We start from the raw sequence: 25,917 nt of genomic DNA, 5'->3' as shown, positions 1-25,917 counted from the left end.
GTTATTGGTGTACTGACTTCTCTGTTTATTCTCAATTTCACCTGAGGGTGCAATCAGGATAGAAATTGTGCTCATTGATCAACTGGAAACACTTTTTTTGCACTGGTGATGGAACAGACTGAAAGCTGCAGAAATCTTTAGCAAAAGACAATTTAGGTTTCCCCCCCTTTGCAGAAAGTCCTCTAGAATGTCTGTGTAATTAACTGGAATCTTCATCCTACCCACAGAACTGGGAAGAAATTAAATGCAAGGAGCCAAGCACTGACAGGACTGTTCACACTTCACATTAAAAATGTTAGGATACCGGAGCAGTTTTGTCTGACTGTTGATGGTTCTGTGATTCTGCCTAATGCACAAACATTGCTGAATAATCACTACATTAACCCTATGTGTACAGCTCGCTGGTTTAGGCATATTTTTAGAATGTTATTCATTTATTTTTACATATCCTACTTTGCCTTCAAGGAGATCAAGGTGGCAAACATGGTTCTCTGGTTCTAGGAGAGGCAGACACAACCACACTATCTTCTAGGTTCAAAACAATGGACTCTACTATATAAGCTACAATGGAAGTGTGAACTCTACTAGGTCAATGTCAGAGAAGCAGTATGTGCTACAAAAAGTATTTATGTAGTTGGCTGTGCCAACCAATTAAGATGGTCAGAGAAAGCACTTCCATTAGCTTTAATGTGGACCTTTGTACTGCATCACCATGTACAGAAAACAACTCTACATTAACACAGGATTATTAGATAACAAAGTCTCTTTGTGTTCTGCTTCTTCTAAAGAAAATAAATAACATATGGGCTGCACCCTGCGGCAGGATGCCGCAGTCATCCTTATGCTGGAAACGCCCCCCACCCCACCCCGTACATAGATCAGCCTTAGAAGGAAAGTAATTAAAAAAATAAATAAACCCAAAATTTAAAGTTGCAATAAAATTCAGTGAAATGAAAGCTTGAGGGCAACACAGCATCACATTTCTTTCACCTTTCTGTCAGTTCCATTCAAAAATACTCTTTCAATGTGATCATAATAGGCATCACACCAGTACAATATGTTGTTTTGATAGTCCAGAGTTAATCCATTTGGCCACAACATCCTTGATGTAACAAAAATCTGTCGGTGGTAGCCATCCATCCATGCCTTCTCAATTCGTCCCACGCTATCGTCTATTTCATCTTCTTCCCAGTCTGTCCAATACATCCAGCTATGAAATGATAAATAAGCATCCATTTATTATTTGAACCAAATTGCAGAATGCCTTCCACAGAGATGCAGTAGCTCCACTGGGTTTCTACTTTAAGCCTTCTTAATGCTTTCTTTCTTCCTGTCAAGAGCAATAAATGAGTAACAGAGGTAATCCACCAAGGGGGGCGGGGGGAGAAAAGCTACTCCTATGTGACCTGAGAGAATATAATCAATTATATGATTACAAAACTGAATTGATTGACATGGAAAGTTGATGCTGTGCTAATGAGCTGCTTCAAACTTTACATAATCACACTTGGCTTAGGAAATCTCTCTTAACTGGCAAACTGACTTTATCATAAAGGAAAGAATTATGTGATGATTGGAGAATATGTATTTCTAATACAAACTAATTTAACCATTTTCCCAGTTTGTGGAAATTTAATGACTAGGTATAAAGTAGTTCTGCAACCGGGAATACTCCTCAGCACTCCCATTAAAATTGTTTGTTTCCATAAAAGATTGTGAATCATCTCCCTTTTTATTATACAAAAATTACTATGTTATAATCAGAAGTAAACACTCTACACTATGGGTGATATGCAATTAAGATACAGTAGACCCACTGAAATACATTGACTTAAGTCCAGTTTCAATGTATTGAATACGACTTACAGGGCTGTATTTTGAAATAAAATGTTTAGGATACCCTATACCCTGTAAGTCGTTCTCTAAGTAAATCCACTGAAAAGAGGGGTTGAATTAGCACAAAATATTAAAGACATATAGGGATGTATTTTGTAATTATATCCAACTAAGTTTAATATTTTGGCCAAATTAAGCCTCAAAAACATAGAAAGGAGGGAGGGGTGCTGTGGAAGCTGAAGCAGCTGTCTAAAGTTCAGGTCCCACAAAGGCTCAATAACTTTAAAGCTGTTTGGAAGGATAGGACCCACAACATGATATTTTGGAGGGAGACTCTTGAAGGTTTGGTTTGTTAAAAAATAAAAAGAAAAGGCTATATCTTAAGAAAGACACACATGGAAAGCAACAGGTTTTTAACTATTTATAGCCAGGGAAAATATCAGTGGCTACAGAATTCTAAGACAAATTCATCAAGGAATAAGTTGCTGCTGGTATACAGCATGATGACAGTACAGATAAAAGCAAAGTTTAGCAGTCTAGATTTCTGAATTCTATTTCAAATTGGCACCAGATATTATTTGGTCTTATTACAGAATTGAGGCAGTGTCCAACATGCATGTTTCATAAATTCTGATGCAGCTGTGTGTCTGTGTGTAAGTTTGATGCCAAACATGTTGAAAGACAGCTTCAGCAATTGATGGTCAGACTATTGAACATCCATTCTGATTTGTTTATGGGTCAGTTGTATTGCAATGATGATTCATCCTGATTTGCTTGTGGGATGTTTACGTGTTTCTCCATTTAATCATTCATTCCACACTCTTTCCCCCATTACTTTCCTAACAGCAACAAATCTTTTTTTTTTTTTAAAAGAGAGAATTTGTTGTGCACTGATAATGTAACACTTCCATCCACTTTAATTGCACAAACTTGAATTCCTGGTATGCTCTTGAATCCCCCCAACAGTGACAGTCTGGAGGCACTCATCTACTTGTGCTCATCTGAAGGCACCTTTAGTAAAATCTTTATGTCAGCTATCTTGAATTGAAGTAAATAACCAGATCAATATACTCTTTGCTCTTCTCAACACTACAATGAATCAATAGCACTTGCAAACATTTATTTGACTTGTTAAAAGGCCATTGCTTAAAAATAGTCCTCTTTGTTTTACAGTTACCACCAGTCACGTCCCAAGCCAGGCTCAACCCAAGTGGCATTAATGCTCACATCTGGAATTAATTAAAATACAGGCATAGCTTCAACAATATTTATCTGAAGCACAAAGAGAATTATAATGCAGTAACTAATATTCCTTTCTATAAAAAAATAACCACATGTTATTTTAAAAAATACAAATGAGGGAACTGGCTGCTGTCAGACATAGGATGCTCAAATACATAGATCAGAACTCTGCTTAACTAGAATAGTTTAGTAAATGTGTGTCACAACACACTTTTTTCCAAACATTCCCTTTCTGAACTATATAAGCTTAGTATTATGCTACAAATCTAGAAGACTGCAACCCATGAACTGGAACATTTCATAAACACAATTGCCAGTGTCAATTTGATACAGGTTCAGCTCACATTTCTTCTATGTAGTTTAAGTCAATATAAGCTTCTTGAGGAATAGCTTGTGTTCAATCAAGTACTATGTAAAGGTGCAAACCCTGGAAAAATGGGAATTAGCCTTACCATGAATTTCTGTTTAATGATCTGGATGAAAGGCATTCCTCCTATGGGGAGGCAGAGTCCTCTCAAGGCTTTTGCCTCCTCTCCAGGCAGAGGAATCATCCCCACTGAGTATGGACCACTGGTTCCTGAAGGAGAAGATCCTCCTGAACAGGGAGCCTGCACCATCAAACTGACTAGATTTGGGAACCAAGCCCCCCAGGCCACCAGAGTCACCTCTGTTTGGACTTGATGGACTTTCTGCACAGTTCTCTGAATCAAACTGAAGCCAGAAATGCATAAAGTGATCCCAGATGCCACTCTGTTTCCAGTGCATCCAGAGACAAAAAGTGTGAATTGAAGGTGCTTAGCTGAACATTTTCTACTGAAGCAAACAGGGCTGTCACTGGTCGACCCAGCTAGCACATCAAAAAGTAGAACACCATAGGGTTCAGCTGCCACTATGCCTCTTTCACTGTTATTTGGCTCAACAAGTCCACTCTTTCAGATGTTCTGTCTTCAGGCTGAGAAGATGACACTGAAAGGTTTGCCGAACTCAGAGGTTTAGATACCTCTGACATCAGCATGTAGTATCACAAACCTCCCTGTCTACTGACATAAGATTTGGCCAAATTGATCAAACCAGAATGAAGATGGCATCCCTGGTCCTCCAGAGTCAGGATCCTGCTCAAGGTAAACCATTTTCAATTTCAGACCATTGAGGCCCATCTTGACATCTTTGCCCTGGATAAAGGTCCCCCCCCCCCCCCGTAGCCAAAGAGGTTTGAATTGGTGTCCTGGTTTTTACCTTTTGAAATATGGCAATCCTACCCTGGGAAGACCTGCTTGAAACCTCCAATAGGAAGCATCATCTCATAGCAGGAATGTCTTCCATCTCTATAGACTAGTTGGTATATAGTTCATTATTTGGTTATATTCTGGTTCACTTTGGTTCTAGAATAGCATGAAGGTTCATTTGCTCTACACTATCTAACTCACCCACTATCTTAAAAAATCTGGTGAACTTGAATAATGAATAGTATAGAAAGTGACTTGCTGTCCTGCAACATTATTTTGTAAGGTTTTTAAAATGCATATTGCAGCTTATAATATACTAGTTTCTGATCTTTTAAAAGAATTGCTTAATAAGAATATTACTATAACTATCTTGAAACTAGTGGAAGCAGCAAGGAAGGCTGTTTTATAAAGTACATTCACTTGAGACCATGATCCATTAATTTTGAAATGAACTGTTCTTTGAGTACATGTTCACTACTGCCTGCTGTCTCCTGTGCCCCAAGCTGACAAAGCAGAGCAAAGAGCATTCTGATTAACATGAAACTCATAACTTCTTAACGTATCTATCATTTCTCAGTTCTCTAAATTACTATCACACCACTTTGTGTAGGGGTGGGGTGGGGATCAGTTATTTGCACACTGTCAGATGAATGCTCTGGCCTGATTTCCCCTGGGCAAATTTCTCTGCTGTAGACTTGCACCGAGAAAACTTGCTGCAGCCAAATGCTGTGTTTCTCTGCTCCCAAGGCTTTTCTACAGCTGCAGAAGAGATGGGCAGAAAACTCAGCACAATTTCAGCTGTATATCTCTGCACCTTCAGCCTTCTGTAGCATGGCAGACCTAAACCTAAATACTGACTCTTCAATTAGCTATAGTTCCCCATTATGTCCAAACCAGATTCAGAAGAAACCAGGTTCCCTAACCTGTTTTATTTCACAGGGGTGCCAACTTAAATAAAATGGGGGGGCAGCACAAGTAAGCCCCACCCCACAAAATTAATCACAAGGTATGGTGCACGCACACCATTTGAATGGCTAATTATGTGCACGTCTTCGGTTTAAATACAGTGGTGCCCCGCAAGACGAATGCCTCGCAAGATGGAAAACCCACTAGACGAAAGGGTTTTCCGGTTTTCAATGCGCTTCGCAGGACGAATTTCTCTATGGGCTTGCTTCGCAAGACGAAAATGTCTTGCGATTCTTGTGATTTTTTTTCGCTCCCCACTCCCTTTTTCTAAGGCACTAAGCTGCTAATAGCCTTTTAGCAGCTAATCCGCTAATCCCTTAAGCCTTTAATAGCCGCGAATAGCCACTAAACCGCTAATAGCGCTAATCCACTAATAGGGTTGCTTCGCAAGACGAAAAAACCGCTAGACGAAGAGACTCGCGGAACGGATTCTTTTCGTCTTGCGAGGCACCACTGTATATGGCATTTCCTATTTCCTATATCCTATTTTCCTATATCCTCATAGAACTCTAGCCCAATGGTTGCCATTAATTTGATTCTGAATTGATTTTAGAATGTATTTTAATTGAATGACTGATTTTATAAAATGTGCTATTTTTACTGTTGTTAGCTGCTCTGAGCTTGGCTTTGGCTGGGGAGGGTGGGATATAAATAAAATTATTATTATTAGTATTATTATTATTATTATTATTATTATTATTATTATTATTAAAATGGTGATGGTGATTGTTTCTTGTTTGCAAGGTTGGCTTCATTTAAGCTTTGGGGTTGATTTTCTCACCCCAAGGTATTACCTGAGCTAATCTTCTCCAATCACTTCATAGGGTGATTCATACATTCAGAGGGTGATATTAGATTTCTTTGCTACCTGTCTCCCATGTCAGGTTTTTCCAAAACTATTCAGTCCAAACATATAGTGGTCAAATCTCTCAGTGTATGTCAGCCCCTATTAAAAGCTTCACTCCACCTGGTCTTTGACAACTGACATCCTCTTTTAAATTGCATAAAAATTGAGTTGAAACTAGGTGCTGGCAAAGTCACCTTGTAGTGGGGCAAAAGGTGCTGTGATTCCATTGGTAGTTCAACTCAATATTTATGCAATTTAAAAAGACGATGTCAGTTGTCAAGAGTTAGCTATCTTGCTGACAGAGTTCAATGAACACTGTTGCATACTAGGAAGGCTAATACTAAAGTTGTGTCTTTAAGTAGATGGAAGCATGGGGTTTGTGGACCAGTTTAAGATTATAAAATCACTATTTAAATTCAAATTCTTAGAGGGACTATTGAAAAAACAGGATATTATAACATATGAACATATAAAGCAGCCTTATATTGAATGTGACCATTAATCTATCTAGCTCAGTATTGTCCACACAGACTGGAAGAGACTGTCCAGGAAGTGCTGAGTTTTGTGTTTGAGATGAAGTCTTCAGTGTGAGTAAATAGCTACTAGGCAATCTTCTATTATTGTAACAATCTAAAAGGTTTCAGTATTTGACTGTTTTTGAATCCATCTGTGAACTTTGCCAAATTGGCTCTTAATCTGTATTTGAGATAAAATAATATAAACAAGTAAATAGTAATGTAGAATTGTTCTTCACCAATTTGGTCTTACTTTTCAAAAGGGATTTTTAATGTTACCATATTGCTCAATCTCCCTGTTGGTAGGGTTGGAATATTTTCAAAATCACAATATTGGATGAATCCACATAGCTGCTGTTTTTCCTCTAATCCCTATTGTGCTCCTTGATATCAATTTGACTCTTCCCTTTCCCTTCTGTTAAAATAGCCCAATTTTTGCAAACAATTACCATTTCACACTTACAAATTATATACATACAATGCATGCATAGTGCAAGGTACACATTCTGGCTTTTGCTTTCCCGGACGCAAGAACAATTCAACTCACTCTCCTGCTCCTTTCTGCTCTAGAAGCTGATGTCTACTCCAGTTTTACTCCATTTCCTGCCGGTTCCATTCTAGGCAGTGATTTTTATTCCAGTTCCATTTTATTCCCTCCCAGTCCATTCCCACTCACAGCATTTAGGATGCTAAGTCAGATCTTCAGTGAAAGAGCACAGCTAGCCACTGAGTTTTAATTCCAAAACTATATATTAATCGAGTGAGTGAGTGAGAGTGTGTTTGTATGTGCGTGTATGTTTAACAATGTTTTGAGCTTGGAGCGAAGAAAACTAACCTAGCAGCAAACTGCATTTCCCCACACTCTTGGTAATTGTGCATATTTTATGTACAGTTACTAGTAGATAATGCTGCCTGGATACAAACAAGGTGAGTAATGGTGGGTGAATCACAGTGGAGAACCCAACTTTGGTGGTCACAAAAACAGCAAACTCCCAAGCATTATCCCCATGGACATTTAGGTATACAATTCACTTACATCCTCTGAAATATCTAGTTTAACAGTGCGGGAAAATATTATTGGGGGGGAGGGAGGTTAATGGTGAAAAGGGGCTAAATTTTATTTAAAATTATTTTTTAAAAGCTTTCATACCCATTGACAGGATCCACAACAATTCCTCTTGGGTGTGACATGTCTCCTTCCAACAGAATCTTCCGACTTTGAGAGGCTTTCTCTAATCTGGCAACATTAATTGTTTTCCTGTAGCCATCATTTGTCCAAAACAGATTATTTCCAAGCCAGTCTACTGCAATGCCTTCCACATTATCGAGATCTGTTTAAAGAAGCATCAGATATATTACACATGATATATTGCTAATGTTGTTATGTATTTGTCATGCTTTAAACTAGTTCACTTTATCTTAAGTCATCCAAATGCAATTAAGAAGTTAAGAGTGCATACTATGAAGGAAGGAAAACAAATTGATCCACTGTAAAAAGTCCTAAATGTGTTATAACATCCATATGCGAAATATGCAAAAAAACCAGTGTGGTACAGTGTCTAGAGTGTTGGCTTGCTGGCTTCTTATTCAGTAACAGAAGCTACTACCTGGGTTGTGAGGCTTAACTGCCATGCAGAGCTCCTTCAAAAAAGAGAAATAAATATTTGATCAAAAAGAAGAATATAATCACTTCTACATAAAGTCAAAGGAAGAAAGCAGAATCAGACTGCAATTCTAGACACACTTACCTAGGATTATGTTCCATAGGACTTACTGCAACTTATGAGCACACACGCAAAGGATAGCACTGTTAATTATACAGTGCACACAGAGACATATATATGCACTGCCCTTTGAGGGAACTGAGTATTATACATATTTCATTATGTCATGAATTCAGTATGTAAAGCCAAAAGATGCGGACAAGATCGTTTATTAGAATGCATGCCAACAGACTAAAGATAATGCAGACATCAAGGAAAGGAAGGGAAAATATTTCTAAATTGTTTTGGCAAATTCTTCGTAAAATTTGTAATGGTCCACTGTAAAGGTAGGGAAAGGAAAAGACCTAACTAAAAGCAACTGAAGATTCGTACTTAGCTCTTCTTAATAACTGTTATCAAGGAAATAGGTTTTAAACCTTCTAGGTACATTGAAGTTTTTCAATGGACGCCATCTGTGTGTGACACACACACACATCTAAGTTTTTGAATTAAGCAAACCCTTGGGATAACACTATAGTAGCACAGAAAGTCACATGGCAGGCATCTGTTCCAAAAACGCAATATAAGGAAATTAAGAATAAGCATTTAATGAATAAGGCTGCAAGCAGCTTAGGCCTTTCAGATCCTTAGAACAAAGGTTTTGAGGATGTTTATTTTTTTCAATAAAAATACTCTGTTTTTGCTTTCCATTCCCCCACTTCCAGTGGTGTAGTGGTTAAGAGCGGTAGTCTCGTAATCTGGGGAACCGGGTTCGCGCCTCCGCTCCTCCACATGCAGCTGCCAGGTGACCTTGGGCCAGTCACACTTCTTTGAAGTCTCTCAGCCCCACTCACCTCACAGAGTGTTTGTTGTGGGGGAGGAAGGGAAAGGAGATTGTTAGCCACTTTGAGACCCCTTAAAGGGAGTGAAAGGCGGGATATCAAATCCAAACTCTTCTTCTTCTCCCAATATATTTCCTGACTGGCACTAGGCTTGACAGTACCCCAAGTAATTAAATATAGCAGGTATAGCAGTAGGTCTGAGAATGGATTTCAGAATGGATGGTGACATGTTTGTACATTCCTATCTACTAGATACTTTTATCAAAAATTTCTGCAAAACTTGAATCCCTGTGTTAAACTAAAATTCTTCTCCATCTTATGATACTTTCCACCCAATGGAAAATGAGTGAAATGTTAAGGGTAGACTTCTATGTGCACTTACTAGGGAGTAAACTCCATTTAACTTAGTTGGAGCTATTTCTCAATAAACATAAATTGCATCAGCCTACACATATCATTAATCATGACTGCTCCTTTCATTCTGTACACTTCAAAATAACAGTACAGTGGTACCTCGGGATGCGAACGGGATCCGTTCCAGAGCCCCATTCGCATCCCAAACAGAACATAAGACGTGACAGGGCGTCTGCGCGTGCCGCGTTTTGCCGCTTCCGCGCATGCACGTGACATCATTTTGACCATCTGCGCATGCACGAATGGCAAAACCCGGAAGTAATGTGCTCCGTTACTTCTGGGTCGCTGCAGAGCACAACCCAAAAACGCTCAACCTGAAGTGTATTTATCCCGAGGTATGACTGTACTCCTCAGTTTCTAATCCAAAAGTGAAAAACTTAATTAATTTCACTTTGGAAAAAGAACCTATTAAGGATACTCTTTATATACACACACACATTGTCTTCCCTTCCCTGTTGCTACACAACCTCCTCTAATGGCCTTTCCAGGTTCTCTATTTGATCTCTTTTAGTCTAAGATCATTTTAACCCAGGCCACAGACGAAACAGATAATCAAAGCTGCTGGAAAATTGCAACTCTTACTAAGGAAGTACAGAAGTATTGCTATGTTGTAGGCATCATTAAGCAGTGCCTGTGACAAGTACACCTCACAAGCACCTTCCTTAGCAAATATAATGAATGTTCCCCCTAAATTAATGGGCTTTTCTACCTGTTCTCTTCCCTTCCTTTTTCATTGTAGGTTATTTTACAACACGGGGGCATACAGGTGGACTAATAAAGGCTCAGACAACTTTTAATTATTTCTGTTATCTGAGGCAGGCAAAGCGGTGGGCTTAATGGCATGACAGTGCCACCACTGCAGTCGGGACTCAGGATGTAAGGTGGCTGGTAGTTAAATTGCTGAAGCATCCTAAAATTGCCATTATGTGGCTGCAGTGGAGCTGGCTCAGACAATCCCAGGTTGGATAAGCCCCTTTCTGCCCTGGTTCAAGGTTGGCATCCCTCCGTAGGAGGAATTATCCACTCATTTGAACTCTGCTCTCACAAGGCCAGCACAAGGTGAGTTTTTTGTGCAGCCTCAGTAATAGGCTAGTCAATAAACTAAGGCCCCTCAAGAGAGAAGCGCTGTGGGTGGATACAGGAAATTGGTTTCATCATATTCTGATGATGCATGCAAGGACTCTCCTGATCCACTTCTGGCCAAGTTGGCCTCAGTGGCCACTAGTATTAGGTGATTGGCAGGTGAATGGCCTCACTCATGTGTGAAATTTGGCATGGCAGGGATGAGAAGATAGGATCTGGCCCACCACTCAGAAAACATTCTCCACCCCTGACTTAGACCATATATTGATGGACCATATACACAAATGCTGTGTAATATAACATACAAAACAGGAACCAATGGTCCAGATTTGTACCCCATTCACCTATTATTCATCCCTGTTTTATATAGTTCAGACCATTCAAATGCCGTCAGATTATCTTAACCAAGAGAAGAGAATTTAATCAGAAAGGAAAAGTGAGGGCAGCCTAATATATAGGAATTCTGTAAATAAAAAGAATCCCATTTGCAATTAGATTTGTTCTTTGTTTTGATGTTGGGCAGAAAGAGAACTAGAAAGAAGAAAATAAAAAGTGGCAGGAATATTTGGAGGCAGGGAATATTGCTCCAAACAAGTCACACCAGCAACCAACTAGAAGGAAAAATAGTATCAAGATTCTGCCAGCTGCATAATATAAAGAAAATGATGTAGTGGGGAGGGGGGGAATAGATTATTTAGATCTACTAGCACTTATTAGAAATCAGTGCACCTAGTAGTTAGTTTGAAATGTTCTAATTTTCCTTAAGCATAGATTAGCACTGTGTTATAAAGAATCTGTCTCATGATTAGAAAATGATTATTTCATAGTAGCTGAGAAAAATCTCATTACCATGAAAAATGCAATGAAGTTTTCATGAAACAAAAGCATAAAGACACAGAAAAGTATTCACTACTGTACTCCTGGTCAGCTCAGCAAGGGCTATGAAGAATAGCAAATGAGATCAGCAAGGAAGGAATTAATTCCACTGTCACTTAAGTAGCAGAGCTTGAAATGCTTTTCTTTGAAATGGGAGTTTAGATATAATCTGCTGGTGAGTGAAGCTGCTTAGATGATTGACTGCAACATTTCTTCGGTATGCACAATTTGAACTAAAGATTTCTTGGAAATAAGCTCCCTTGTGAGCTTGGTGCCACTTGATGCCTTTGATGTATTGAGGGGGGAGGGGGAAACCCTTCTCTGGGTATTTGGGCCATGCAGGATGGGTTAAGATTTGATACACTAATGACCATAACATGCACCGTGCATTTTGCAATAGTGTTTTTGCAGTTCTTGTAGGCTTATTATGAAACAATTCTATTACTTTGCTGGCACAGGGGAGATAACTTTGTTAAATCTAGAAAAATGCAGAGCCATAGAGCGTGAATTTAGGGATCAGAACCAGGATACCTGCCTTGTATAGATCTGTAAGATCAACTGCACTGGGGATGGAGAACTTAGGACTGGGGGTCAAATACAGCCCTGCAGACAACATCATCCATCTCTTGGGATTCTCCCTATGCCACACTTCCCAGCCAGATCTTGCCCCTTCAGGTCATATTCTGCACTGGCTTTGCATTGTCCTTGAAATGCCCCACCCCCATGGAATGTGTTCTTGATCTCTGATATTGCCTCCTTCTTGCCTGACTGTATGTAGAAACTGGCCTAACACATTGCTCTCCCCAGTGTTGCGGCTCTTCCCACCACTGGCACGTCCTGCACGTGGCCCCTGGAATGTGGCCCGTGGGCTGAAAAAGGTTCCCTATCTCTGACTTTGATCATCTGGGAACATTTTACTCAGGGCACCACACCTTACATATGGCCACGAACCCCAAATAGGCACGTTGTACACCACTTAGAAAAATTTAAAATATTAAGCCACTTACAAATACTTCTTGAAGAAATGAAGTGATTTAAAGCAGGATTTCCCAAACTTGGGTCTCCAGCGGTTTTGGGACTACAATTCCCATCATCCCTGACTACTGGTCCTGCTAGATGGGGATGATGGAAGTTGTAATCCAAAAACAGCCAGAGACCCAAGTTTGGGAAACCCTGATTTAAAGCATAGAAACATGGACACAAAGTAGGTGCCATGTTCTTGCAAATGCTTGGGTGAAATTTTATGTTTGTACGAAATCCTTCTAAGTTCCACCTACCATCCTTCAAGATTGTCTCCCGCTCAGAGCCATCAATTTTTTGACGTCCAATCAAGAAGCTCGTAGTGTCAGCAAAGTATATGTAATTGGTCTCAGCATGAAAATCCAGAGCTCGAGGATTAACCAGGTTTTCTATGGGGATCATATATTCATCTGCTACTTTGGTATTCAGGTCCATTCCCCGTATTATTCCCGGGCGTCCCTTGCCATAAAACAGGAACAACTCATTCTTTGGTCCTGCATAAGAAAGATTACAAACATAAACCACCAATGCTGCCTAATTTCTTTACACTGAATACTGTCACTGTTTAATTAAATGGTGCAATTAGTGTTTCCCCCCCTCCAAATCTAAACCCAAAATTAAGCTCCCAAATATTCTGAATGTATCTAAACTCAATATGACTGGTTAATTGCATTATCTTAATTAAAACACAAATTACTTCTGTGACTGAGTTATATCTAATTAATCACTGCCTTTTCTGTAGCAATACACGTTTCAAAAACCGAATCGACCATAGGATAACATTAGAGCCAGGGTAAAATGGCCTGTTATAATCTTGCAGGCATTCTCCAAGTCATTAGGATCTATTACCAATAACAGTACAGTAAACTTTAGCAAACAGACAAAAATGTGCAACGCAAAGGACTGCAATTTCAACTGTTCATATCTGTGCAGATGCATTCTGCCAAAATGAAAAACATAACATACAAATATCAATCATGTTGTTTCTTTCTTAAATAGTGGCCCATTTCGTAACTTGGAGCCTTGAAAGAATTATGAAGTCTCCTTCTATATAAACTATACAGTATTTAAGATCTTCCACTTAACACTGTGAGCATGTTTTTGTAGAGCCACTTTTGTCCAGCAAATAGAACACTGGACTGGACGCCTGCATTTAAATAATTTCTTACTTAGTCATCTCCTGCCTTTTATAAGCCATTCCCTTTTAGCCGTTCTGAAGATCGCTTCACAAAGCTATGTCCCAGGCTGGATTACTGCAGTGTGCTCAACCTGAGGCTGCCATTGAAAAATGTTCAGAAGATCAACTGGCACAGAGCAGCCTTTGCCAACCTTGTGCCCTCCAGATGTTTTTAGACCACAGCCATCTGTGCAAAGTTGGAACTGAGGTTGAGCTGTAGTCCAAAATATCTAGAGGCACCCAGGCTGACCAAGGCGGGTATAAATAAACATTCTGTTTATATCACTCTCATGCCATTTCAAGTGCTTTGGTTGCTCATTTGCTTTGGGGCTCATTTCAAAGTGCTGGTTCTGACCATTAATATCTAAATGGTCTGGAATCAGGATACCTAAGGAACTTGCTCAGGTGGTATCTCATTGCCATCTCATGCACAACGAGTGAGGAAGCCAGGCATGGTCTTTTTCTGATGACAATATTTAGGCTGTGGAAGTCTTCATCAAAGGTATTTGCATACCTGCCTCAATGCACACCTTTTTAAAGGCGAGCACTCAGAAATACAAGGAGCCAAACCTTAGCTATTTGGAAAACCTTTGGATAAAATTAAGTATGTAGCTGTCAACTTTTGCCTACATTTATATGGGCTTTGTCTTTATCAATTTGGTAAACTTCTGCTTTTTTGAACTGCCTTCAAGATTATTGAAGGAAATGTGAAATATTAACCTTTTAATGAGTAAAAAGAACAACAAATGCTATGGACTACAGCCAGTACAAAAAATGTTCAGAGGAGGAAAATACTTCTAACAAAGCTACCTGAATGTTTCCACTTAGCAAAATGTTGAGAATATAATGCTGTTGCCGTGAGCCCTGGGTCAGTATGATTTCAGTGAAAGGAAGTGCAAACATTTCATGTAATTTGCACGAACCAAATCCAGTTTATAAAGGCAGCAAATGTATTAGCATATGTAAATCAATAAGTTATAGGACTTTTGTTGTTGTTACAAATTAATGATGACTGAGAGCCCTTAATGCAGCCTGAGAAGGATTTTGTAGGATTAAGACAAAGACTTATCACAATAGCATATTGTAGGAGACAAGGATAATTAGATAAAGCAGAATGTTTCAATTGCTGTTATCATTCTGCCACAGGACTAATTTACTCACCTCTGCTGCTGCAAAGCCAAACCCAAGCCAAAAAACTTACACCAGCAAATAAAAACAGGATGGGGGTAAAATGGCAGGTGCATATTGCCAAGCACATTTCATCAACTATCACTTAAGGTTAGCACTGCTGCTGTTGATGATGATGTTAATTAACACTCAGAATCCCACTCTGAAATATTAGCTGCTGGCAAAGTGTTTGATTTTAAACAACATACTTTTGCATGACCTGCCATCACTTCCCAAGACGAAACCCATCCTGCAGCGACAAGTCCTGGCTTTGTAGCTGCTGCTGAGCAAACAGATGTGTGAGCAGCCCCCTGGCATTCCATATGGGTCTAGTTCACATGCATGGTTCCTGACTGCAACAAATGAAAAACAGCAGGTTAGAAATCCTTTTAAAGCATCACTGTCATATGCATCAGTGTGGAGAGAGAACTTAGGTGACAAGACACACTTGAATGCCACGTCTTTGTTGCCCCCCCACCACACACATACACACTCCCAGCAGCAAAGAGGGTTTAATAAAAGGGAGGCAGCATGTAGTCCACAAACAGTAAATACTACCTATTTGGCTGGGACACAGGATAATCTTTACGGATTAAAGCACTCTTCACATATATATTCTTTACTCGTGATTATATTACAGTGGAAATTATAACATTTTGGAAAAGTGTGCACTGCATGATCTCAGCTGCTATTGTTAATTACTGTTCTTCAGTGATCCATGTCTACTCTTAGTGTTGCTGGATAAATGAAAATTAATGTAATTTTCATCTTTTGTTGGAAGCTGCCCAGAGTGGCTGGGGAAACCCAGCCAGATGGGTGGGGTATAAATAAGTTGTTGTTGTTGTTGCTTGCCCTGGCTCATGCAGCACTGCTACTCAGATCTTGTGCATAACTGTTGTGCAACTACTATGGGTGCACGGTTCATGTTGTACATCTCCACTGTTCCTAAAACCCACATTTCCCTTTGATCATATTTTAGTACAAATTTTAGTATAGCTTGTAAAACCTTACCACATTCATTGATTGATTCTTTAAAGGCTGGTTCTTTCCATACTAGGATGACCAGGATACAACCTGGAAATGGGCTATACAGTGGTACCTCGGGTTACAAACTCCACTAACCAGGAAGTGGTTGCTCCAGGTTAAGAACTTTGCCCCAGGATAAGAACGGAAATCATGTGCCAGCAGAGCAGCAGCAGCGGGAGGCCCCATTAGCGAAAGCACGCCTCCAGTTAAGAACCGTTTCAGGTTAAGAACAGACCTCTGGAATAAATTAAGTTCTTAACCTGAGGTACCACTGTATGTTCTTTCAAATCACCAGATTAAACCGGGAAAATAGTGACTCGCCAGTTCTTTCTCTAATACCTCTCCCTGCCTTGTAATGAGTAGATCTCCATAGAGATCACAGAGCAGGAAGAGGAGAGCAACAGCCAGAAGATCCAGGTAACAATTGAGGGGACCCAGCTGTATTGCCTACTTGTAATGCGGTTTTAAAGGGGCAAGTCTAAGATGATTAACCTGGAAACCCTGTTCTTTAACGGTCTGCTTTTGCAGCCCTTTTAAAGAACAAAAAAGGTAAATATTAATGAGGTTTCCTCTTCATTTACTGCACTGCCACTTATTTCTTTATCTTTCTTCTTCAAAAGGTAATCACTAACACTCTGAGGAACTGGTACAAACATTTCCCATTTGTTTTAAAGGAACAAGCAGGCCTTTCTTGTAACCATAATAAGCCTATCCCTCCTGCTATAAAGTTGTCCCTCGTTTGCTTTGTTCCTATCTTATACCAGAGATTCAAGACTGACCCCATTGCTCCCATTTCTTAACTAACAACAACAACAATAATCACTTCCTGCATAAGGAGTGTTAAGAAATACAATGTTGAAACATATGTACAAAGTGTCTGGTAACTAAGATTCCCTTATATGTTACACTGTAGGAGCTACTTTCCCATGGTTGCAACCCACAACACTGCTATAATGTTTAAAGGCGAGAACAGGACAAATAATACAGATCCCTTACCACCTGATTGTGCTCTCTCTGATCCTACTTTCATAATAAGAACCTGATCCACTGGCCAGACTCATGAAAAAGGCACTCAAAACGCTAATGTTTAAAAGGCATATGATAAGAGGAGTAATACACTTTAGCTCTGCCATTGTAGGGATTCCATACTTAATGCTGACAGCTTTACTGTGCCGCTGTAATATAACTGTTCAAAGGACACTCACGTCATTTTTTAAAAAGCATGTTAGCCGTAAAATGTAAACCACAATATAATTCTAATCCCGAAATTCCTAAACTGGCAATAAGTAGTGAGGAAACATCCCAGCTCAGGGTATAAAACTCAGTGAGGGGTTCCACATTGCACCACAGAAATCATTTTGCCATCACAAACTTTTCAGTCTACCATACATATGACCCTGCCTCTCCTCCCCCTCTATGCTTTTCTGAGGGTTATCTGCCCCCCCCCCCCCCGTAAGAGCCAATTTGAGGGAGCCAAGTGCAGGGGGAGGAGAGGGGAGAAAGCCTCATTGCAGTAATTGTGCTATCTTCCACTAGTGGGACCTGTTAGCTGATCCTGCCCTTAAAAGGTAAAAGACCCCTGACAGTTAAGTCCAGTTGCAGATGACTCTGGGATTGTGGCACTCATATCGCTTTACAGGCCGAGGGAGTCAGCGTTTGTTCACAGACAGTTTTTCTGGGTCATGTGGCCAGCATGACTAAGCCGTTTCTGGTGCAATGGGGCATCAAAACCAGAGCAGAGCATGGAAACACCATTTACCTTCCTGCGGGAGCGGTACCTATTTATCTACTTGCACTTTTTGGTGTGCTTTCGAACTGCTAGGTGGGCAGGAGTTGAGATTGAGCAACGGGAGCTCACCCTGGTGGATTTGAACCACCAACCTTCCGATTGGCAAACCCAAGAGGCTCAGTAGTTTAGACCACAGCGCCACCCGTGTCCCTTTGATCCTGCCTTTACAGCACAGCAATTAAAATAAATGCATCTCAGCCTATATAGCTGTCAGATATGGGAAGGCCACCTGCAACAAGTAGGCCTTCAGGGGCATTCAAACAGATTGGAGTGCAATAGCCATCTGGAGGTAAGATGATAATAATCTTCAGGGCCACCATTGAGAGGGCCCTCTCCTTTATACCCACCAATCTCACCACCTTAAGAGGTAGGCAAATGACAACCGTTTCCACTTTAGATCTCAGCATGTGATCAGGTTAAGATCTAGAGTGGAAACTGTTGTCAGGAAATATCTTTCCCCCAGTTTCGTTCAGGCTCAGTCACCATAATACAGACATAATATAAACAAAGTATTATTTGTTAAAAGACAAACACATTATAGCTAAATCTCAGAATTATATAGTTATAATAAGTGTTATCACTGATTCAGGCCTCAGGTTAGAAAGGATAGGAGACAAGCGCAGTAATTATTAAGGAAGATTCTCCCCCCCCCCTTTTTTTTTTGCATTGGAAACCAGAGCAGCTGCATTTTTACACACTACCATCAGCTAGTACCCTATTTATTTCCAGGTTCCTGACCTAATAACCTTGGGAGAGCAGTTTCCCAAATTGTAGAAGTAGTTTGAGATAAAAATCCATTATACCGAACAATTTATAAAGATAAAGGGAACACTATCAAGTATAGTGTTCTGCAGACTTGCCTAAGCAGTTTTTGTATGGAGGCTCTTTCACGTTTGACAAGCCATGACTTGTTACTGACAAGCCATGATTGTTTTTTGGAATTTTTGGTTATGGGCTGGGCATGATTTTGTTACAGGTGAATTTCAGGGTCACCAGTAGACACCCATGTTCATAAGGAATGATACTGATCTACAGGGCTATATTGCTTTTTAAGCACTAACTGTGGTTTTTCATTGTTGGTTACTCTACAGGAAATACAGAATGGGGCTGAAAAGAAATTGAGCAACAAAAAGGACAAAAAGAATATTGTACCAGAATACAAAATGGTAGAACTGAGAGTAATGTAGATATTTTATTGGAATCCTGGAGGACCAAATGGAATCTGTTGTAATCCTTAACAGAAAAACAATAATTGCCAACTAGAATCATCAGATGGCAATGGCTCCAATCCAGGTCTGGTCATGCACAATGAGCTCCTATGGGAATGTTTACCCCAGCCTCATCAAAAGAAAACACCCAGGTAGTTCAACTTGGACTGATGTGCATGCACATCTCTATTAGCTGCGCACATGAGAATGTTGCTTCTGTTCACAAATATCCTTTGGTGGATGGTGTTAATATTTCAGTCAAAGTACCACTAGCATGTATGCAAAAGGTCTTGTAAGAATTAGCAGATGATGACGGCCACTGGAGCAGCTCTTTGGGCAATGGTGATTGCTGTTTTCTCTACCTCCTGTTACATATATATATATGTGTCCAAGGTCTCAGCTTTCAGCTTCATATACTTCTTAGTAATACCCATATTTTCATGATTTTCATTTCCAAAGGAGGAGCTGGCTAAGTTTCTTGTATTCTAAATACACCAGTAACCTGTTTGTATGAACTCTCAAGCATAAATATGAAATGTTTGATCTTGAAAGAACTAAAGTTGCATCCCAGCCTCTGCTACATGACATTAAATACCTTACTGGGAAAAATATGAAGGGAAACTAAAACAAGGATTGTATAGCCCATTGCATATGGAAAATACAACACAAAATACTTTTGTTATCAATAAAAGTGTTTCCCCCCTTTATTCCTATTCTATTTGCTTATATTAAAAAAAAAAATGTCTCACAAAGTTGATAACTGTAAAACAGCAAGATAAATAATACCCAACTGATATGGTAGGCAGCCCAGCAAACCTTAACAAGCAAAAACATATCAACTCAGAATAATATAATTGCAGAAGTATAGCAAATGGCACAAAAGGATAAAACGTAATTACAAAAGGTGCAAGAAGCAGCAGAGCATAATAATGTCCTAGGCACACTCAAACCTCCCAACTCCCTCTGAGTGATAGAGAGTCATTTTGCAGCAATATACTTCTTCATGTGCTGACATCAGAGATCTGAACTTATAGGGTATATGGATGCTCTGTCATTCAAGATACATCAACGTCACATTCTACACAGCTTTTTGAATCCTTTGTAAGAAAGTAACTCTTATACAAATAGTGTGGCCACAAGTTTACATTGTTATGTTTACTTATCCTGTTTGTGACAACAAATAAATCGTAGCCATTTCTTTTTTCTTTCTTTCGCTACTACTAACGGTTCCTTGGTGGGCAACCTATGTAAGATAAGATTCATAATAAAATTAATTGGATGGGAATCAACCAATGAGTCCTGTTAACAGAAGTCCTATGAAAGGACACTTGCACAACAGGTTGTGCCCCCCACACTCCCCAAAATTGCCTGGGGCGGGGTCAGGAGAACCCTGGAACAGCATATAGGGAGAGGAAAGGGGGATCATTCTTTCTGGAAGACCTAGATGCTTGCACTAATGGAATAATCAGAAGAGGGTGACATTGAATTCCTTCCATTGTGTTAAGAGTTAATTTTTAGCATTAATTTTATAGTTTTAAGAGAAGCATTAATGGGGACATTGGACCTGGTTGACAGGACTGTTTTCCTACCACAATGCGACTGTGAAACAGTTATCTTGTGGGCATTCATATGGAACCCGTCCTTGTTAATGACTTTTCTACTTATCCTGTTGGACTAAAATTTTAAGTTCAGCTAGTGTCTTGGTAGCTGTCTAGTGGAAATAATGGGAAACTAATTTAGAATAATAATTGTAGGTGTGTTTTCTGCCCCCTGTGTCTCATTATTCGAGGAAAGTAGTCATATGATTCAGCCATCCTCATAGCTTTATCTTCTAAATATGGTATGTCAAACTGACATGTTCATTTTCTTTCAATTTTAACACTGTGTTAAACTAGGAATGTGGAGAACCTGACCCCTTATTGCAGAGTCTCTGCTTTTCAACACCCTGAGCTCAGATACATACACAGAAACTCCACCAATTGCCTTGTTTTAAGAACTATGGGTATGCACTGTATGTAAAACAAAATACACAAAACAAAGTATGTCCTGTGTTGGATACTGCCCATTGATTTGAATGAATTGTGCATTGGAATGCACAAATGTAATTCCAATCCCTACCCACACACCACCTTTTGGAACCGTTTGCACACTTGGGTACCAATCTCTTTTCTTCCCAGCATAAGTGAAATTGAATGGAATCAGACACAATGCAGGGTCACAATAATTGCCCATACCAGCGGAACCATGCCTACAATGAAGAGTGAAACTGCTTCCCTGATTCCAAGGTCTACACTGTTTCCTTAAATCAAAGGTAGTAAAGGATAGCAGTGAAGTTGCTGGAGCCTTACCTGTTGGTTGGATTCTTGTGTGGTACACATGGATCTCTTGAGCATTTTCAAGTCTAATTAACATCTGTGTATCTGTGCCATTAAATCTGTTTATTTGTATGACACTGTAGTTATCCAAATTTGTTGCATACAAATAGTCTTCAAATACAGTCAGCCCATAAAGATGTCTAACCTGAGGGAAGAAAATATATAATTATTATCTGATCTTATCAATTTTTTCCCTAATCAAATGGCAATGCAAAGCTACACACAGAAATGAATAATGGGAGTCATATTTATAAAGTCAATATTTGTTAATGAAAAACTCATTAAGACTCAAACCACAAATGGATTCTGCTTTCTTTTTACTTACACAATATAATTTTGTTTTAAATTAACTCAGAAGAGTTGTAGAGAGGTTTAGGTAAGTAAGAACATATCAGATGCCAAAGGGATTAGATCAAGCACAATAAGCTTTCTCCAACTGTGACCAATATTAAATAGTTTTTGTCAGCCCACCCTGAATTTAGTTTAGATTAGCTTTTCATATGCTATCCTATATATACATATGCAAGCTGAGTTTAAATCAGCAGGTACACAACTGGAGGTCTGAATAGGCTGACCAAAAATTGCAACTGTCACAGGCTCAAAGAACTGTACAATACAGAGTCTTCCCAAAGCAAGGACAATTCCTAATGCTTGATGATTCCTTGTATCAAGAGGCCTGCTGGAGATGTGAATTTGGCAGAGCTCAACACATGAGCTTCACTGTATGCTCACTTTGCGAATTAGTTCACACCATTAGATTATTTGAAATTACTCTGAGGAGCAAAACTGTATGGGGTCCAAGAGATGAAAAGCCACTTACTTCCATCACATACCTGGGCTGTGTATTATGCATGCTCATTTCTCACGCTACTACAATTTTGTTTACTACAGTTTAAAAACCTGCATTTCTGGGTCTTGAGTTTGGCAGTTTCAGGCAGTCCATGCTGAATTGATATTGAATCACATTTTCATCATAAATGCTTAAAAAACCATGTAGAATTTAGTATACAGCGGTAGCCAGGCAGTCAACACTTGCCTCACTTATAGGCTCACGTTGTTGTTTGCTAAAAATTATGAAACAGTCTTTCTGCAAAGTATTTCAGTGGACACAATAATTGCCATTAGGAAATGCTAAAGCTATGAACATTCACAACACATGCATACATACATGTAAGTATATATGGAAATATAGTACTTACGAGTCGTCCTTTGATTATTGTGTGTCTGTTGTGTCCCTGGTAGTCAACAACTTCTACTGAGTCCAGATAGACATCTACCCAGTAAACATATTTACTGATCAGGTCTAGAGTAAGGGCAGTAGGCTGCTCTATTTTTGATACTACTATCCTTGTTCTGTTCATCCCATCCATGTCACATCTCTCAATTTTAGCAACATTCCCATAGTCGGTAAAGAAGAGTTTTCTGTGAAATAACATTAAGGCACATTTTTAAAATTACGCATTTTTGACAGGAAGCAAAACCACAAGGTTTATTCCCTGAAAGAAAAGTTCTCTCTCTTAAATTAGTATTTAAATATATTAATTTTTAGAAGAATAGCTGTTTCAACCTATTTTTAGGGGGCGAAATAAAGGTGCAATCCAAACTCCTCCTTCTTGCCAGTGAGGCTTTGCATCCTTGTAATAAGTAGTAGAAGGTGAGAGGGGCAGCGTGAACTGGCCAAAATTGGGCCTGATGATGTTGCATGATGGCAATGGGACTGGCTTGGATCCATGCGATTCTGGGTTGGTTTAATTCCATCCCCAGCACATCCTTGGAACAAGGCCTTTCACTGGCTACAATCAGTGGGTAGCCCATTCAACAGCACTCCCACTTGCACATTTGGCAAGGCCAAAGGCAGAGTGCTGCATAAAAAACTCATGCTTGCATCAGTTTGGTAGTGGTGGCCAGCAGATGGACAGCTCAGATGGGAATGTTCAGCAGAGGGCCACTTCCACCTAATCCAACCTCATCCGCCCCCAGTCCAGAATAAGGAGGGTGTGGATTGCACTGCAAGAGTCTTGTGGCACCTAAAGACTAAAGACAGTATAATAGTGTAAGTTAGTGCCACAATAAAACAGCCTTTTAAGATGCTAAAATACTTTTTATTGTTTTTAAACCTTGGCAGCTCATAAATTGCAATAGTAATGAATATCAAAACGTTAAAAAAACCCAACCTAGTTATGGTATTCAACTTTACTCAGAATAGAACCACTGAAATGAAAGAACATGACTGTTAGGAGTATTAACTTCAAGGGATCTTCTCTGAGTAAAAGCTGAATACCAACCTAGGTAAGAAAAATTATAATGATTCTACTTTATGTTTACAGAAGAATGACTGTTACAATCTTGAATACTGAAAAGTTTATTCCATAATTTTATTCGTTTAATTTGTATACCGTCATTCCTCTAAGTACGTGGCGGCAGTGTATATGACGTAAATGATTTTCACAGCCTTTGAAGTAGGTTAGACTAAGAGAAAATTAGTCGCCTGAGGTTGTACAATATACTTCCTAGTTAAAGAGAGTTTTGAACTCCCACCTCTACAACCCTTTCTTATACAACAGCAATATATGTTACAAAAATGCAGAAAATAGACACATCAATGTTGTTGATAGTGGTAAATAGAAAATTTGAGGCTAAATACAAAAGACAGGGACATACCAGACCAAAGCTATGCATGACTTATTTAGGCTCAACTGATAACGTTGTCCTCATGCATATTCAGAACACAAAGTTTAAATTATGGCTTTGTGAATATAGTTTTCAGTAGTACAGAGCGGCAGAACAGCAAAGTAATTAAGCAGCTGGAAAAGTAAATGTGAGCTATTGACAAATAATACACGCAGAAGTAATCCAGAGTTCATGACTATCTCATCTTTCGCAAAGCGTAACATCTCACAGAAGGCACACTATTGACACATTAGTCTTATCCATTTTGAAAGAGAGAGAAAAAAACTGCTAAGCCTTGAAAAAGCTCTACTGCATTTATCTCTCAATAGATTTGACTCACTGATTCATTCAGTATAAGACTAACAAGAATCTATCAAACGTACCTCCAAAGCTTCTAAGCCTGATATTTGATTAGCAACCACTATGTTTAGTAAACACAAATCAATTTCAATTAGCCTGACAATATTTTAACAAGATTACTTTCTCATGAGACTAAATTACATTTGTAAATAGAAGACCAACTTGCCATGACTTTTAACACTATAAAGAATAATCCGATTTTGAGAGACTGAATGTTATAATATTGCTGTGCAAATCAATGAGATGATTTTCCAGTAAAGGGCTGCTAAGTACTAGAATTTGAAGAAAAGACCCGAGTTGATGATGATTAAGTATTTTTTAAGTTAGTAGGATTTAGCCAATCTAAATATTGTGTCATCCCACCAAGGGCATGAACCAGTTAAAGTTAAGTACTTGTAAATCCCATCGATTTCAGTTAGAGAGACTTAAGAATGCACTTTGCAGAATCAGACCGTAAGTCCAGTAAAGGTCAATGGTTTTCTTCAAACTGTGTTCAGAGGAACTCTGGGGTTCTTTAGAAATTTATCTGAGTTTCCACAGTTACGATCAGTAATGATGGAAAAGCTTTTCTTAAAAGCTGCTTGCTACTATTGATCTAGAGATGACGGCAATGGTGGACTTGCCAGTACTCCACATGAATGTATTATGCAATCTAGAACATGCCCCAGAATTCTCTGCAACATTCAGAGGTTTTTTTGTTTTTGCAAATGGTCATGGATTCCCCTATAGACAAGATATTGTGAAATGATTCCTAGAGGGTAGAAATTTGACACTCATTCTCCTCCGCACCTGTGTTATTTGAAAGATGTCACTAAGTATACTTATAATTACTGGAGTAAAGTGCTGCATCTATTTGGACAATTTAAGTGATTGGAACATGTAAAACAGGTCTCAAGCACAACTTATGACTAGAATATCATGGACAAATCTCGAAAACAAATTTCATAGACAGACAAGGCTATAGACTAGATTTAGCAGACATTTTCCCACTGAAGTATCACAGATGGCTGTGGTTTCATTCCGGATATGGCAAGTGGCCATGAATTTGTTAATTACTGGAAACAAATCTGGTTTACTACAGTGTTATTTATGATTGTTATTTTCTGCACTTATCCCTTCCAAACTGAATAATGCAATGAAACATGAAGCAGAGGGTAGAAGAGGAAATAACAACGTAAGTTATGTTATAAAATGTGTCTCCTCTTTTTACTTATCAATGGCATTAAGAGCAGACTACAAAATATAAGAAAATACAGCAACAACAATATACAACAAAAGCTACCATTTGCTAATTTTTGTTCTGTTTAGTGCTGAGCTGAACCTTTACGGTTGACTTTTCTTTTGCCATTGAGGAGAAGACCAAATATGGTCCTAAAGAGAGTTAGTCACCTGATATGAACAAGGTGTCCAGTCTTAAAACATTTTTAAAGCACACAGAGACAGAGCACTGTAAGGCTCTATACATGGAGGGTCTGAGCACTTGCTGGAGTGACTGTTCACTACACTGGCTTGGAGCCTGTGTAGATAGCCTAGGGTCCAAATAAAGGCTCTTAGGCCACCCCATACAAAAAAGGC

The 25,917-nt window shown here is 39.2% G+C and overlaps 1 protein-coding gene across 3 annotated transcripts in view; it reads right to left on the bottom strand.

The window, feature by feature from the left end:
• LRP1B (LDL receptor related protein 1B) overlaps positions 1–25,917 on the bottom strand; it is a 728,211-nt gene that overhangs the window by 193,940 nt on the left and 508,354 nt on the right. For all 3 annotated transcript variants that reach the window (XM_083404224.1, XM_083404226.1, XM_083404225.1), the window contains 6 exons: positions 22,512–22,734; positions 21,286–21,457; positions 15,124–15,267; positions 12,828–13,064; positions 7,783–7,963; positions 991–1,210 (listed from right to left, as the gene is read on the bottom strand). In XM_083404224.1, the coding sequence (XP_083260350.1) occupies positions 991–1,210; positions 7,783–7,963; positions 12,828–13,064; positions 15,124–15,267; positions 21,286–21,457; positions 22,512–22,734 (1,177 nt within the window). The remainder of the gene's footprint in view (positions 1–990; positions 1,211–7,782; positions 7,964–12,827; positions 13,065–15,123; positions 15,268–21,285; positions 21,458–22,511; positions 22,735–25,917) is intronic.

This window comes from Podarcis tiliguerta (assembly GCF_965153285.1).
Source record: "Podarcis tiliguerta genome assembly, chromosome: 1".
Classification (NCBI taxonomy): domain Eukaryota; kingdom Metazoa; phylum Chordata; class Lepidosauria; order Squamata; family Lacertidae; genus Podarcis; species Podarcis tiliguerta.
This window is presented reverse-complemented; position numbering and strand designations above follow the sequence as displayed.